Source organism: Thamnophis sirtalis, unplaced genomic scaffold, assembly GCF_051295495.1.
Source record: "Thamnophis sirtalis isolate CommonGarterSnake01/CBP01778 unplaced genomic scaffold, rThaSir2_p1.2 scaffold_16, whole genome shotgun sequence".
In the NCBI taxonomy this organism is placed as follows: Eukaryota; Metazoa; Chordata; class Lepidosauria; order Squamata; family Natricidae; genus Thamnophis; species Thamnophis sirtalis.
Window position 1 is genome coordinate 2212074 of NW_028261396.1, and position 17290 is coordinate 2229363.

At 46.9% G+C, this 17290-nt stretch overlaps 1 protein-coding gene across 2 annotated transcripts; it reads right to left on the reverse strand.

Moving 5' to 3' along the window:
- Positions 1 to 961: 961 nt before the first annotated feature.
- Positions 962 to 17166, reverse strand: KLF11 (KLF transcription factor 11). Of its 2 annotated transcripts, XM_087702735.1 has the most exons (4): positions 17064 to 17166; positions 9153 to 9413; positions 6382 to 7375; positions 962 to 2398 (listed from the first exon to the last, which is right to left on the reverse strand). In XM_087702735.1, the coding sequence occupies exons 1-4, from the start codon at positions 17106 to 17108 to the stop codon at positions 2106 to 2108; spliced, it is 1593 nt and encodes a 530-aa protein (XP_087558861.1). In that variant the 5' UTR covers positions 17109 to 17166; the 3' UTR covers positions 962 to 2105. The 2 variants fall into 2 exon arrangements, with proteins under 2 accessions (XP_087558861.1, XP_013929126.2); XM_014073651.2 differs by lacking the exon at positions 17064 to 17166 and having other exon boundaries at positions 9076 to 9157.
- Between the last annotated feature and the right edge of the window lie 124 nt (positions 17167 to 17290).

Below are 17290 nucleotides of genomic sequence, written 5' to 3' on the forward strand. Positions count from 1 at the left end.
CCAGAATTCCCCAGCCAGCATTCGCTGGCTGGGGAATTCTGGGAGTTGAAGTCCGGACATCTTCAAGTTGCTAAGGTTGAGAAACACTGGTTTAGAGGATTAAAAAAAACTAGTGCAAGCAGGAGTACATTTTTAACTCTGCGTGACCCAACAAATGCACGAATGTCAAAAGTGCGCTGACAAAACCGCGATGTCAAAAGCGCGCCGACAACAGCGCGCCGACAGAAGCGCGATTTAAGTTAAGGTTAGGTTTAGGGTTAGGATTACAGCACGCTTCTGTCGGCGCGCTGTTGTCGGCGCGCTTCAGCGCTCATTCGTCGGCGCGGTTTTGTCAGCGCGGTTTTGTCGTTCGCGCATTTGTGGTGGAACCTTAACTCTGGCCTTCCTGCTTTTATGTACAGGTACACCAAGGGCATAATCCAAACTAAATTATGCAGCTAGTACTTATTAAATTTAAAAGAGTAGATTTAAGGATGCAGTTAGCTCCTTTTATGGAAATGCAAGTTTCTGACTGAATTATATATTGTTGATGAGATGCAGTCCACAATTCTGTTAAGTTAGCCGTACTAAACGAAAGAGGCTACTTCTCAATTACTACTTCTCAATTACAATAATTAAAGTATTAACAATTATAATGAATAAGTAATGTATTATCACAAGTCACTGTTTCCTTCATAGTATCTCCAAACTTTTAATAGCAACTGTCATTGTGTTTATACTATTCAAGACATCAATTGTGGGTTCCACCACAAAACCGCGTTCGACTAAAGGGCGCTCGACGAAACCGCGTAGCTGACGTCATCACAGCGCGACAACAGTGAGGAGAAAAAAGCACGCTGTAAACGCTAAACCTAAAATTAACCCCTAAACCTAAACCTAACCCCCCCTAAACCTAATCCTAAACCTAACCCTTAACCTAACGATAAACCTAATCCTAACCCTTAACCTAACCCTTAACCTAACCCTAAACCTAACCCTAAACCTAATCCTAACCCTAAACCTAACCCTTAACCTAACGATAAACCTAACCCTAACCCTTAACCTAACCCTAACCCTAACCTTAACTTGAATCGGCTTGCTTTCAAAGCGCTATTTAAAGCGCCCTTCTTTCTCCGCGCTCGCTGTTGTCGCCCTGCTGATGACGTCAGCGACGTGGTTTAATCGGGCGCGCTTTAGTCGAGCACGGTTTTGTCGTGCCACGCAATTGTGATGTAGGAGGTGTCCTGAAATTCTGTATTAAATATCTGATTTTGATGCCAGTTGATTCTCATATTAAACCCATATTTAAACAGCCGATAACCATAGGCACAGTTCTGTATGCATGCCAACAAGCTTTGTTGACACATATATAGTATATATGGAACAGCAGACCTTGGGCAGTATGGAATAATAAACAGGGGGGGGGATTAATTCAGTGCCACTGCAGGCCAGGTCTTGATGGACATGGTTGGTGTCACGACAAAGTGAATCCTGAGCTAGCTGAATAAGCCAACTTTAAATACAATCTCTAGGCATCTTATCTCCAGACAGAGCCCTCCAAACAGTACTGATATGGCAGGCAATCCTAAAGCAGATTGCTTTAGGTATGAAATTGAAGTTCTGACCCAAGTTGATAATTAGTTTGGACTGTATTCACACCAAGGAGAACAGTTTCTGAGAGGTAGTTTCGATCTCCCATACCACTGCTTTCAGAGGGCAGACGCAGAATCAGGCCATTTGTACAAAGTAGGCAGAAAACTAGTGTAAAACTGAAAAAACAAACCAAGTCAGCCTGCTTCACTTTCTATTCATTGTTCCTACTCAAGTAAAGATAAATTTTTCAAAGAAAATTGGCTAATATTCTATCCCACCCCACCCCTTAAATATATTTTCTTTTTCTGAAGTGCTGGTGATTCTCCCAAAATCTTGGCAGAATGAAAAGGGGGGGAGAAAAAGATAATGTAACATTAAGTAGGGAAGAAGGGAAAGAAGGTAGAAAAAGAGGAGAGGGAAAAAATACTTTCCCACCCTCCCCAACAGCAAAGCCTAACTTGTAGAAATTAAGTTAAAAATCAGTAAAAGCAGTAAATTGGGGAACAATAAAGTTCGTCACAAAAATGGCGATACTACCCTGGCGATAGCATTGGGAGGAGCATGCTCAGAGCATTCTCATTCCTCGGCTTCTCCAGAGCTGCAATCCGATTCAGTTTGCCAACTTCCATTTGCCAGCTGGGCACCTTCTTGGTCATGTGACGACGTGCGTGTTTTGTCAGGTGGTCGCTACGCATAAAACGGCGGTCGCAGACTGGGCAGGCAAACTTCTTCTCCCCCGTGTGGGTTCTGCGGTGGCGCGAAAGCTCATCGGAACGGGCAAATTTCTTATCGCAACCTTCCCAGCTGCAAGTGAAAGGTTTTTCTCCTGGGAATAGCAGAATGGAGAAGGAAAGACCGTTCAAAAAATAAGTTTGTTGGATTCCCCAATGAGGTTATTAAATATGTTCTATCAAGTAAACAAAAGGACAAACAGAAGTAACCGGAAGCTTTTTCCCATCCTGTAAAATAGACGCCAATTTTGCTGCAGCTCTTACAAAGGTTATTTGGGGAAAGAAAACTTTTCTAGGAGTATATTTTACAAATACGGATAAGATATAGGAAGTTCAATCCTCTTAGTGTACAAGTCGTCCTTAACTTACAGCCATTTGTTCACGACCCGTCATATGCGCCGTCGACAAAAGCGTGCCGACAACCGCGGGCAAGAACCCCGCGACGTCGAAAGCGCGCCCACAAAAGAGCGCCGACAAAACCGCAATTAGGGTTAAGGTAAGGGTTAGGTTTAGGTTTAGGTTTATTACGTTGTTTTCGTTGTTTTTTGATGGCGCGCTTTCGTCGGCATGCATTTGTCAGCGCTCTTCTGTGGGCGCGATTTTGACCTCGCGAGAAAACCGGTTTGACCTCGTGAGAAAAACCGCGGTTTTCTCGCTGTGGTTTTGTCGGCGCACTTTTGTCGAGCACGCATTTGTCAGTGAACCCCATTTGTTTACTGACCATTGAAACTTGTAGCAGCAATGAAAAAAAGTGACTTATGACCATTTTTCACTTATCATCATTGCAGCGTCCCCATGGTCAGGTGATCAAAATTCGGACGCTTGGCAACCGGTATGTATTTAGGACGCTTGCAGTATTCCGGAGTCATGTGATCACCTCTGGTGAACTTCTGACAACCACGATACTGACTTAGTAACTGCAGTGATACACTTAACACCTGTGGCCAGGAAGGTCATAAAGTGGGGCAAAATTCACTTAAAACTGTCTCGCTTAGCAAAAGGAATTTTGGGCTCAACTGTGGTGGTAAATCAAGGACTACTTGTAATACTTTGTTTCCCTGGGTTAAGACCTCCCCGGATAATAAGCCCAACTAGGCTTTTGAGCGCATGCACTAAAATAAGCCCACCCCGAAAATATTGCCAACACCACAGCAGCCATGATGTGACCTGTCTCCTGCACCTGAAAAATAATAAGACCTCCCCGAAAATAAGGCCAAGCACTTATTTCAGGGCTCAAAAGAAAACAAGACCCTGTCTTATTTTCAGGGAAACACGGTTTTAACACATCATTAGTGTCAATGGTAAGTTATGAGAGTTTATTTTGTGCTCCTCTTGTAAAAATTACAGGTACGCTAAACATTTTGTTACCAAATGTTCTACACAACTCCAAAGATTCTCAATGTTTGTGGTTTGACCACAAATGGGATCATTCTGAAGCCAATTGATTTTAGAATATTCCACCATGACAAGTTTTCCAATTTTTTGGAGTGTCAATGAGTTAGCAGTTAGCAGTTAGACTTATATACCGCTTCATAGGGCTTTCAGCCCTCTCTAAGCGGTTTACAGAGTCAGCATATCGCCCCCAACAACAATCTGGGTTCTCATTTTACCCACCTCGGAAGGATGGAAGGCTGAGTCAACCCTGAGCTGGTGAGATTTGAACCACCGAGCTGCAGAACAGCTGAACTGCAGTGCTGCATTTAACCACTGCGCCACCTCAGCTCTTTTCCCCCCTTCTTCTACTGTAGTTAAGTCAAGAAATGGGATCTGTAAATACCATCCCCTTTCCCTCCGTGACCCGTCAAAACCGCGCTTGACTAAACCGCGCCCGATTAAACTGCGTCGCTGACGTCATCAACAGGGCGACAACAGCCAGCGCGGAGAAAGAAGGGTGCTTTAAATAGCGCTTTGAAAGCAAGCCAATTCAACTTAAGGTAAGGGTTAGGTTTAGGATTAGGTTAAGGGTTAGGGTTAGGGTTACGTTAAGGGTTAGGGTTAGGTTAAGGGTTAGGTTAAGGGTTAGGTTTAGGGTTAGGTTTAGGGGGGTTAGGTTTAGGTTTAGGGGTTAATTTTAGGTTTAGGGTTTACAGCGTGCTTCTCTCTCCGCGCTGTTGTCGCCCTGTTGATGACGTCAGCGGCGCGGTTTAGTCGAGCGCGGTTTTGTGGGTGAACCCTTTCCCTCTACACATCGTGTAAAGCAGTGGTAGTCAACCTGGTCCCCACCGCCCACTAGTGGGCGTTCCAGCTTTCATAGTGGGCGGTAGGGATTTGCTGTAACTCTGCTTTATAAATTTTATAAAGTAAAGTTACTTCCCTACTTTATAAATCACCATTTACTGTGGAACCGGTGGGCGGTTAGAAAATTTTACTACTAACGGAGATACAAAAGTGGGCGATCGGTATAAGAAGGTCGACTACCCCTGGTGTAAAGATTCGAATGCACATTTTTGCATGCCCGAACATCTTCCTTTGCCTCTAAATCCCAGGCATTTGCATGGTTCCTCAGCTTCCCTAAACATGATACCATGAAGATGCAGTGGAAATATATTCCCACAATTTTTAAAAAAACTGCAATGCCACATCTGGAGAGCAGCATATGTTTGTGAAGAGCACTCTAGTGCATGAGTGTCCAACTCGCCGCATCATGTTGCTGGCATGTGACATTTATTTATTTATTTTATTTGCTTGTATGCCGCCCACTCTCAAAGAGACTCAGGGCGGCTTACAGGTAAAAAAAAGGGAGGGGGGGGACATACAAAAAATAAAAAAAACAACATTAAAAATTCAACAACATTCATAACTTAGGATGGGGCTGGATACATCAACAGCCCCAGGCCTGCCGGAACAGCCAGGTCTTAGTTGCTTTGCGGAAGGCCGGAAGGGTAGTAAGGGTCCGGATCTCAATGGGGAGATCGTTCCATAGGGCCGGAGCCGCTACAGAGAAGGCCCTCCCCCGGGGGGGTCGCCAGCCGACATTGACCGGCAGATGGAATCCGGAGGAGGCCTAGTCTGTGCGATCTAATCGGTCTTTGGGAGGTAACTAGCAGGAGGCGGTCTCTCAGGTAGCCAGGTCCAATACAATGTAGGGCTTTAAAAGTAATGACTAGCACCTTGAAGCATGTCCGGAGACCAATGGGAAGCCAGTGCAGCTCGCGGAGGATAGGTGTAACGTGGGTGTATCTAGGTACACCCACAATCGCTCGCGCGGCTGCATTCTGGACTAACTGAAGTTAGTTAACATTTCGCAATGTTTTCCCCGTTTCGGGCAACTGGGGTGGGCGTGGCCTGCGCGGGATGCACCCGGCCGCCAGTTTGACACCCTTACACTAGTTTGTAGTTTTATTGAACTTGTATGCCGCCCTATTCCCCAAGGGGACTCAGGGCGGCTAACAAACTAAATAGGGGAAAGCGGAAATACAAAAAACGAAAAGACAGACAAATACAAACAGATTAAAAACTCGTCAACAGCCGCAACCATTCGAGTGGTGTGAGACTAGTGAGTCTCACACCGCTACAATCTCAATGTTCGTTTTTGATGCTTGACAAGCATCATCAGTGCGATTATACGGTGCATCACATTCCTTCAGTTCAAGGCGCTAGTCGTCACTTATAAAGCCCTTCATGGTATTGGACCTGGGTACTTGAGAGACCGCCTGCTGCCAATTACCTCCAATAGACCGATTAGATCCCACAGATTAGGCCTCCTCCGAATTCCATCCGCCGGCCGACACCGGCTGGCGACTACCCGGAGGAGAGCCTTCTCTGTGGCTGCTCCGACCCTCTGGAACGAGCTCCCCGTGGAGATTCGAACCCTCACCACCCTCCAGGCCTTCCGCAAAGCCCTTAAAACCTGGCTGTTCCGACAGGCCTGGGGCTAACGAGCTTTTGCCCCCCTCCTCGAATGGTATGGTTGTTGTGTGCTTTTAAATTGTGTATTGTTTTTGTTTGTCTTTTTTATCCGTTATCTGTACCCCCTTCCCTGACTTGGATTGTGAGCCGCCCTGAGTCCCCTTCGGGGGAAAAGGGCGGCATATAAGTGCAATACATTCAGTTCAATTCAATTCAGTTCTATACATACCAGTATGAGTGCGCAGATGGGCTTTGAGGTGAGAGCTTTTGAAGTACGTTTTCCTGCATCCAGGGAAGTTGCAAACGTAATTCCTCCTCCGGGAAAAGTCTATCAAAGGCGTACTGCTTTGGCCAGAGGCAATGAAAACCGGAGCGGGGGCCAGGGGCAATAATTTGGTGTTCCCCACAGACATCACATTTTGTTGGCAGGGGGGTCCCTGGGCAACAGCTGCCTGTGGAAGAACCAGCATGACCGTCCCCTGAGGCATAGAAGGTCCCATCAGGACAGGCTGAGAAACCGGAGCCGTGTGGGGCAAGATGGATTTGACGGTTCCTGGAGCCTGAGCAGGTGGTTTTAACAGAGCGGGGACCACACCTCTTGGTCCGTCCAAGGGGATCATCTGACAGATCACCGGTGGGTTTGAAAGAGGGGAGGGTAGAAGGGAGCTGGTCTTTTGCTGCATATCGTGTTCACAATTCTTTGGGTAGAGAGACTGTTGCGAAGCAAGCCTTGGGATTTCACATCCTTTGTTGGCAGTTCTAGGGCAACCTGAGACACGCGAGGAAGATTTGTGTGCAAGCAAAGTGTCACAAGTCGAGTTCTCTGCCGTAACGCAGTCCCGGGAAGCTCTGGAATGTCGCTGGCCTTGGGCCTCCTGCCAGTCTGCGGGCCCACTGTAGCCCGGTGAAACTTCTGGTTTCACTTGCGCCCCAGGAATGCGGGAGTAACCAGAACTGTTGCCTGTGTGACGGATCACGCTAGTTGCCATGGCTCTGCAAAGAGGAGGAACAGGTTGCTCAGTCCTTGATGGCATCTGGCTGGATTGCTTCTCCATGTTCAAAACAGATGGCTGGGTGGCAGTATGAGGACAACCTGGGGGAGTCACTACGGCGGCAGGTACGCTTGCCTTGATTGCCCTGGGTTTTGAGTAAGTACTTTGGGAGGAGGGCAGTGATGCTGTAGAAGCCTCAACAAAATCAGGACTGTACGGTGGGGTCATGCACTACATTAAAAAGGAAAAAGAAGGAAATCAGCACACACATAAGATCGGTTCCACCACAAAACCGCGGTCGACTAAAGCGCGCTCGACGAAACCGCGTACCTGACGTCATCACAGCGCGACGAAAAAAGCACGCTGTGAGCGCTAAAGCTAAAATTAACCCCTAAACCTAAACCTAACCCCCCGAAACCTAACCCTTAACCTAACCCTTAACCTAACGCTAACCCTAACCCTAACCCTAATGCTTAACCTAACCCTAACCCTAAACCTAACCCTAAACCTAACCCTAAACCTAACGCTAAACCTAACGCTAACCCTTAACCTAACCCTAAACCTAACCCTAAACCTAACCCTAACCCTAACCCTTAACCTAACCCTTACCTTAACGTGAATCGGCTTGCTTTCAAAGCGCTTTTTAAAGCGCCCTTTTTTCTCCGTGGTCGCTGTTGTCATGCTGCTGATGACGTCAGTGACGCGCTTTAATCGGGCGCGCTTTAGTGGACCGCGGTTTTGTCGTGCCACGCATAAGATCAACATGACTAACCATAGTTACAGCCATAACTAGTTATGTTTATAATTCATATTCTCTCAGACCTCAAGATACTGGGCTTTTTTTTAAATTCAAGCTATAATGTGAAAGAATGTTTACTCCAGTTTTGTATTTTCACTTCATTCTATACTGTCCTATAATTGCATGTTCCAACATTTGCCCTTCCAAAATCACAATCTTATGGTGCTTAGAAAACAATATTCTCAGATGACTCCTGTCTCTTGGTGGGGTTCAGTGGAACACGTGACCCGACAAAAGCGCGCTCGACTAAACCGCGCCGACTAAACCGCGTCACCAGAACCGCGACATCATCAACGCGCCCACAACAGCGTGCCGACAACGGTGCGCCGACGGAAGCACGATTTAAGTTAAGGTAAGGGTTAGGTTCAGAGTTAGGTTCAGGGTTAGGTTTACAGCGCGCTTCTGTCAGCGCGCTGTTGTCGGCGCACTTCATCGCTCATTCGTCGGCGCGGTTTAGAACTCGTGGTTTTGTCACCGCGGTTTAGTCGGGCGCGCTTTTGTCGGTCGCCCTTTTGTCGGTGAACCGTGGGACAATCCCATCCATCTCCTTCAGAAAATCATGCAACAACTATTTAGCAATAGCAGACTTATATACCGCTTCATAGGGCTTTCAGCCCTCTCTAAGCGGTTTACAGAGTCAGCATATCGCCCCCAACAACAATCCGGGTCCTCATTTTACCCACCTCGGAAGGATGGAAGGCTGAGTCAACCTTGAGCCTAGTGGGATTTGAACAGCCGAACTGCAGAACTGCAGTCAGCTGAAGTAGCCTGCAGTGCTGCATTTAACCACTGCGCCACCTCGGCTCTATTTGATTCAGATTTCCCCATGTCATAGGTGTAACCTGTATGCTGGGCAATGGTTTGTCTTAAACTAAGTTAACAGGAAATTATTAAAAAAAAACATGGGATGTAATAAACCAAAACAATTAGCACCAGATTGTTTCAACTGCATTTGCAAAAAAGGTATGTACAATATGTAAAAAAAATCTGATACCCATTATAAAAAAATAATAATAATCATCCCTCAAGTTCAATAAAGAACTAAGGAGATTAATCGGGAAGAGCCAATGCATGCATATTCAATTTCTTTTTTATTTTATATTTAAATATAATTTTTATTAAACATTATTACCTTTAAAAAACAGATTTTACTTTTCTTTTTTACATGCATATTCAATTTCTTTCACGCGTTTTCTTCTATTTCCTTACCAGTGTGGATAAAAAGTTATAATCCTTGGACATCTCAGATGTAGGTTCATTCTGCACTACAAAATCCCCGGAATCTGAGACAGGGGTTAAAGGTCTTATTTTTAATAGTTCGCCTTTCTGTGATCTTTGACCCCAGGAGCTCATACAAACAAGGGTCTCGACTGCTTCTATGTCATTCCGTTCCAAGGTGCTACAAGTCGATCTTTCACTGTCGTGACGCCTCCGTTCTCGGATGGATTCGTAGATATCCACGATGTCAACCTTGAGATGAGATGAATCGCCACATTTTTAATCGTTCAGAAGAAAAGTGAATACATTTTCGCTGTTTGCTTAAACATTCATCCCATGAGTCAACATCCTGACGGACCTCTTTGGAACTCTGGGTGCCAATGCTGGTTCCACCACAAAACCGCGTTCGACTAAAGCGCGCTCGACGAAACCGCGTAGCTGACGTCATCACAGGGCGACAACAGCGCGGAGACAGAAGCACGCTGTAAACGCTAAACCTAAAATTAACCCTTAAACCTAAAGCTAACCCCCCCTAAACACTGTTCCCTCTAAGGTGCGCGCGTGCGCGGCCGCGCACGTCGCTAGAAACCTCCGCGCAGAGCTTTCTAACTGCCGCGCAGAGCTTTCTACCAAAGCAAACGTGGAGAAGTCCTTTGCAGGCAGCTAGAACTGGCCGCTTGCAAAGGACCTCCCCAGACTTGTTTTGATGAGCCGCCAGTCCTCTTGCTTCTTCTCCTTCACCAGCAAAGCTCCCGCAGTGGTGCCTCTCTCTCCACGCGGAGCACCTGAGCTGGCCCCCGCGTTATCCCTCCCCCTTCCTCCTCTGCCGTGCTTGAGGCCGCGGGAGCTAGTAGGAAAGCGGCGGAGGTGGAGGCGATGACAGGGATAACCCAGAGCCCAGCTGAGGTGCTCCGAGCGAAGGGGGAGGCACCACCGCCGCTGCTTTGCCGGTGAAGGAGAAGGACCAAGAGGACTGGCAGCTTTGAAATGGTCCCGCCGGCTGCAGATTTGATTCAGCGTAAGCAGGGGCCGAACACATGCTGAGCCGACTTTGCGCAGTGAGGCAGAGTAATTCAACCCCCACCCAAAGAACACGTGTCTGTGTGTGTGTGTGTGTGTGTGTGTGAGAGAGAGAGAGAGAGAGAGAGAGAGTGTGAGAGAGAGAGAGAGTTTGATCAAAATTGGTGGCCAAAGGAGTGGAGGGAAGGAAGGAAGGAAGCCCTGCCCCCTGTGAAAAAAACTGAAGATGGAGCAGTGAATGAATAAACCATAAAAGCAACAAACAGTTAATGCGTAAGTAAGCTGAGGAGCAAGTTCTCAACTAAGGAAGAAATATTAGAAAGAAATATAAAAAGCTCAATATGCCAAAACACTTATTTTAGTCTTCATTTAATTACTTGTATTGTAGTCTGATGTAACATCTTTTTAAAGTTAACGTTAGTTAGAAAAGATAGGGTACAAAACTTAAATAATAAAAAAAATTGTACATTCATTTTGAAAAATAAATGCAATACTTGATTAATTTCATATCTTTATTTAAAATAGTTTTGGCATGGCATATGATTTTATTGACTCAGTTGGAAATGATGTGGATGTTGTATCTGATTCTGAGGCATATATATTCTTAAGTAACATAACATATAGCATATTGTCCAAACTTGCTAGACTATTTAATTGATCTTATTACTTTAAAGAGGGAGAGTTTCATGATGAATTATTTTATTACATTTATGTTGTATTTATATATTATATTTATTACATTTATATTCCACATTATATATTTGTATTGTTATTTTAGTGTTTATTGTCAATTTTGATAGATATATTGATATATCAATACTGATTTTAATCATACTAAATAACAATTACTGCTATTATTTATCAGCATTAAATATTTACATTTTTAATATCGAGTTAGTCATATTTTAGAATAATAGGATTATCTTTTAGTAGGATAATTGGCAAAATCTAATTCAAATGTGATGGGTTGCATTCCAAAGGAATGTGAGAGGACAGGTTGCCTGCAAAATGCCAGGACCCAGGACCCTGTTGGTGCCATGTCTCTCTCTAGCCAGTCTAATGATCTAAAAGCTGAGCAGAAGTCTTTTTTTTTTCAGGGTGAGCGGAAAAGTATAGTGTTTGAGTAGCACATTTTCATGCCTGGCATTCATCAGGCTGAAACCTCGCTCGCAATTGGCGCTTGACGCTTGGAATGTTGCGCAAATGTCCAGCAGACGAGACAGAAGTTCAAACTGTGGCTCTCTTAGGTGCTCAGGCATGAAACTGTGCCGCTCAAACACTATACTTTTCCGCTCACCCTGAAAAAAAATTAGAGGGAACATTGCCCCTAAACCTAATCCTAAACCTAATCCTAACCCTTAACCTAACCCTAAACCTAACCCTAAACCTAACCCTTAACCTAACCCTAAACCTAACCCTAACCCTAACCCTTAACCTAACCCTAACCCTAAACCTAACCCTAAACCTAATCCTAAACCTAATCCTAACCCTTAACCTAACCCTAAACCTAACCCTAACCCTTAACCTAACCCTAACCCTTACCTTAACTTGAATCGGCTTGCTTTCAAAGCGCTATTTAAAGCGCCCTTCTTTCTCCGCACTCGCTGTTGTCGCCCTGTTGATGACGTCAGCGACGCGTTTTAATCGGGCGCGCTTTAGTCGAGCGCGGTTTTGTCGTGCCACGGCCAATGCTAGTTCTTAAGACCTCCTACCCATCAGGTTGACAAGGGCTAATTAATTAACTCTGTACAATGCAACCATCTCTCACAAATAAAAGAGTCTTCTGTCAACCCCTTAGCGGGTTTCCTGCATTTTGATTATTGCTATTTCTAAATACTCATTTCCTAGAGAGCCTTTTGGTCTAGAAACCTGCACCGTAACTCTTTGTCATGGTTATCACAGGATCACAAAATACAGAATAAAGCCTCAGCCTTTTGAGCACTTGATTTTTATCTGTGCTAAAATATCTACAAGTCCCAGGGCCCCAGAGTCTTCAAAACATCCCTCAGAATCCACCAAAAACCTGTAAGCCACACTGTGATGTTGAATGAAAAGAGAAAAATTGTACGATACCAAGGGAACAATAATATTAAATGCATTGAATTAAATCACTTTTTTGTCTGAATCCCTATCCTTTTTTTTAATGTAAGAATATAATACCTAGTCCTTGGTCCAAAGCGTATTTAGGCAACCTGGTTCTATAGAAACATTCCCCTTTTTATAGGCTATGATCAAATGTGATTAAGTAAACGCTACCTTTGTAGTTAAAAAGATTATAGTTATTAACTGCACTGAAGATACCCCCTAGGCTGAATTTTAAGTTTTTAAAAAATTAATCAGCCAGTTGGTAATGAGCCTCGTAAGAATACCTAGAACAGATAATCTTTTAATGCCCCATTAAACTATCTACAGATATCATACAGACACTTGAGTAAATACTGAAGTATACAGACTATCTCTTAATAGCTGTTGTATGCAAGTAAATCGAGGTGTAACCAAATAGCCTTCAATATATACACCAGGGGTGGGTTTCAACCGGTTCGCGGTGGTCCCCGCGAACCGGTTGGTCGGCGAACCCGGAAGTAAGTAACTTCCGGGAACGGCGAAGGGCCCACCCACCCGCCCGTGCTCCTTACCGGTCTTTGAAGGCTTCTGCGCTTCCACGCAGACGCATGGCACATACAGCACCTGCGCGATTCTCCGCGAGCAGCTGGATGGCACATACAGCGCCTGCGCGAGTCTCCGCGAGCAGCTGGATGGCACATACAGCGCCTGCGCGAGTCTCCGCGAGCAGCTGGAGCATCGCGCAGGCGCTAAGACGCATGCGTGAACTGCGCGGGTGCACGAGGACACCGCCGGCGCCATTCCAACCGAACCGGTTGGAACGGGATTAGCAACCCAGCCCTGATATACACCGTGAAAAAGTTGCCAATCACAGTACTCAAATTCACACAAATAGATACGTATGGGCACCAAATAGAGTAGTAGATTCTTGATTCATAATGTGTGACGCCAAAAAATATCTTTCACTCAGTGAAATCTATATGGAATTTGCAGTAATTTACAATTACTTAAATTGTAATATCCAAGACCATAAATGAACTTCATTTGGGAGTGAAAGAAAATTGGAAGTAAAACTTGATACTCAATTACAGTTTGATGCTATTATCCAATGTTAAATTCATGGTAATGATCCGAAACGAATTAATAAATCATCTTAACCAGTGTTTTTCAACCACTGTGCCGCGGCACACTAGTGTGCCGTGACATAGTGTAAGGTGTGCCGTGGGAAAAACACTTTATATATAGTCAATATAGGCACAGAGTTAAATTTTTTTAACATTTTCTAATGGTGGTGTGCCTCGTGATTTTTTTCATGAAAAAAGTGTGCCTTTGCACAAAAAAGGTTGAAAAACACTGATCTTAACTATTCACAGATTTAACATGAAGTAGAAGTTACCGTAATACTAAGCAAGATAAATAATTAACATTAAGGGGAAACCTTCTTTTTAGTTATCAAAATATTTTCCAAGCTGATAAGGCTGGAGAAAAGAAACATTGAGAAGAAGGGTCTTTAGATCCTCTTGAACATTTTGAATTGTAAAACAGATTCGTAACTAGAGAGGAAGGAAGGAAGGAAGGAAGGAAGGAAGGAAGGAAGGAAGGAAGGAAGGAAGGAAGGAAGGAAGGAAGGAAGGAAGGAAAAAGGGAAAAGCAAGCTGTATTACATTTTGAATTGTAATACAGATTCGTAACTAGAGAGGAAGGAAGGAAGGAAGGAAGGAAGGAAGGAAGGAAGGAAGGAAGGAAGGAAGGAAGGAAGGAAGGAAGGAAGGAAGGAAAAAGGGAAAAGCAAGCTGTATTACATTTTGAATTGTAATACAGATTCGTAGCTAGAGAGGAAGGAAGGAAGGAAGGAAGGAAGGAAGGAAGGAAGGAAGGAAGGAAGGAAGGAAGGAAGGAAGGAAAGAAAAAAGGAAAAGCAAGCTGTATTCGTAGCTAGAGAGGGAGGGAGGGAGGGAGGGAGGGAGGGAGGGAGGAAGGAAGGAAGGAAGGAAGGAAGGAAGGAAGGAAGGAAGGAAGGAAAAGCAAGCTGTATTACATTTTGAATTGTAATACAGATTCGTAGCTAGAGAGGGAGGAAGGAAGGAAGGAAGGAAGGAAGAAGGAAAAAGCAAGCTGGGGCCTCATTTCCATGCAGAAATGCAAGAGCAGATCTGCAACAGCCTCCCAAGCGTGTCCTCAAATCACCTCCTTTCACCCAGACACCGCAGTGGCAAACTGTAGATGACACACAACGCAAGAAGCCGCTGCAAATTACAGCTGCACAAATATTGCAAATTCTGCTTCACTCTACTCAACAGCAAGCAAGCATTCTTGCGTAACGGTTACGACATTATTATTATTATTATTATTATTGCATTTATTCCTTCCTTCCCGTGCTATTTATATGCCCACTTCTTTACTCTGCTTTTAAAGGGAAAGGAGGACGCAGAAGAAGGCGGGCGACTGACACGAAGATTAGTGGAAACCACAAGGCCCAGGAGGAGGTGAAGCACCTCCTCCTAATGGAGGTGGGAAGATTACTTCCCAGCTCCATGGGATCCAGAGTAATCAAATATAGTTCAAGGTTTTGGGGGTGGGGGGTGGGGTGGGAAGGAAGGAGTGGGGAGACGTCATGCATCAAAATAGCCAAGGGAGAAGGATGGGTGGAGGTCCCTGACTGAGCCAGTTGCTGGAAAGCCCTCTTAAGGCGCAATAGCTCTGCCCTCAAATCAGACCTAGCAGGGAATCCTGACAAGGAGGCATTCACAACAAACCTCTGTGCGTGTGAGAGAGAGAGAGGAGGAGGAAAGAGGGAGGGAAACAGAGGGAGGAGAGGGAGTGAGAGAGAAAGGGAAAGAGAGGGGGAGAGAGGAAGGGGGAGAGAGGGAAAGAGTGGGGGAAACAGTGGGAGAAGAGGGAGGGGGAGAGAGGGAGTGAGAAAGAGAGAGGAAGGGGGCAGAGGGAAAGAAAGAGAGGAAGGGAGGAAAAGGGAGGAAGAGGAGGGCAGGGAAACAGTGAGAGGAGAGAGAGGAAGTGGGAGAGATAAAGAGGAAAGGGGAGAGAAAGAAAGAGAAAGGGAGGGAGGGGAGAGAAAGGGAAAGAGAGGGGGAGAGAGGAAGAGGGAGAGAGGGAGTGAGAGAGAGAGGAAGGGGGCAGAAGGAAAGAAAGAAAGAGGGAGGAAGAGGGAGGGGAGAGCAGGGAAACAGTGGGAGAAGAGAGAGGGAGTGGGAGAGAGAAAGCGGAAGGGGGAGAGAAAGAGAGGGAGGGAGGGGAGAGAAAGGGAAAGAGAGGGGGAGAGAGGAAGGGGGAGAGAGGAAGGGGGAGAGAGGGAGTGAGAGAGAGAGGAAGGGGGCAGAGGGAAAGAAAGAAAGAGGGAGGAAGAGGAAGGGGAGAGCATGGAAACAGTGAGCGGAGAGAGAGGGAGTGGGAGAGAGAAAGCGGAAGGGGGAGAGAAAGAGAGAGGGAGGGGAGAGAAAGGGAAAGAGAGGGGGAGAGAGGAAGGGGGAGAGAGGGAAAGCGTGGGGGAAACAGTGGGAGAAGAGGGAGGGGAGAGAGGGAGTGGGAGAGGAAGGGAGGGCAGAGGGAAAGAAAGAGGGAGGGAGGAAGAGGGAGAAAGAAGGGGGAGAGCAGGAAAACTGTGGGAGAGGAGGGAGGGGAGAGAGGGAGTGGGAGAGAGAGGAAGGGAGGGCAGAGGGAAAGAAAGAAAGAGGGAGGAAGAGGGAGAAAGAAGAAGGGGAGAGCAGGAAAACAGTGAGAGAAGAGAGGGGGGTGGGCGAGAGAAAGGAAGAAAGAGAGAGGGAGGGGAGAGAAAGGGAAAAAGACGGTGGGGGAGAGGGAGGGACAGAGGAAGGGGGGGAGAGAGAGAGGAAGGGAGTGAGGGGGAGAGAAGAGGAAAGGAAGGAAGATAAGGATGCCCCTCCCAATTTACCAGCTGAAAGAAGAGCACTTACTGTAATCTCCAGGGCATGAAGTCATGCCATTAGCAAAGGAACTGTGCATCGCAGTCAGCTTAAATTACTCATGCTAAAGCACTTTATTCTGCCCACATCAGCCACCACCTAGCCAGGTCTATGCCCAAAGCAAACCCCCACCCACCACCCACCCCCACCCCCACCCCCAGGGCCAATAAAAACTGCAGCCCTCGATCCACTCCCAGGCTCCCTTCCTTCTTAAGCCAGCGTGCCTAAGGAATTGGCCGGGGGGGGGGGGGAGAAAGAGAAAGCATCCGCCGCATATCTCCCACCCACCCACCCACCCACATTGCCTTACAACCTCTAGTCTTCCAAGCGGGAGGGGGGGTTTACTTGAAGGAATCTCGCCCCCCCACCCAGTTCACACGTGTCACTCGGTCCAGATGAGTTGAGGGAGCCCCCCCTCTCGCCCCCCCCGAGTTCCTAGAGAGCGAGCGCCTTGCAAAGGGTGGCATCGGAAGGGTCGCCCCCCACCCACCCCCGGCCAGGTTTAGAAGGTCCCCCCCCCACCCGCGGGTGGACCAAGAGCCCCCGGGGCTGAAGGAGAGCGCGCTCCGGTATCTCTCCAGCCCCGCACTTCGGGGATCTCGGATCGCCTCCCCCCACCCCCAAAAATGCATGTTTGCAAAGAATAAGTGGGGGAGCCCCTCTGCTCCCCGTCCCCACCCGGGGTTGCATCCTCCGCCCCTCCTCCTTGGAAAGCCCCGCCGATCAGATCAGGGTCCCAAGGGGTGGGTGGGGTGCAGGGGGGGGGGAGAAGGCACGTCACACGCCGAGCCTCTTCAGGCATATGGAGCTGGGGGGGGGGGGAAGACCCTGCCGCGTCCCCCGTCCCCGTCCCGCTGCAGCAACAAGTGGTACTCACGGAAGGGGCATCTCCCATCTCCTCGCTGCGAGGAGGCGCGTGCATGGCGAGGTCTCCCCGCAAGCAGCGGCCGCACGACAAAGCCAGCCGAAGCCACCGGCCAGAACCGCCTCCCTCCTCCTCCTCCTCCTCCTCCTCCCGCCCGCCCCTCCTCCTCCTCCTCCTCCTCCTCCTTCCAGGGGAGGCGAGCAGCCAAAACAAGAGGGAAGCGCACCAAAACACTCCAT

Bases quoted from the DNA above. Each gene is read 5' to 3' on its own strand.
- KLF11 (XM_087702735.1), bottom strand. From the start codon at position 17,108: ATGCACGCGCCTCCTCGCAGCGAGGAGATGGGAGATGCCCCTTCC. The intron at 9,414-17,063 runs GTGAGTACCACT...TCTCATCTCAAG, and splicing joins AGATGGGAGATGCCCCTTCC to GTTGACATCGTGGATATCTA. The intron at 2,399-6,381 runs GTATGTATAGAA...TGCTATTCCCAG, and splicing joins CCATCTGCGCACTCATACTG to GAGAAAAACCTTTCACTTGC.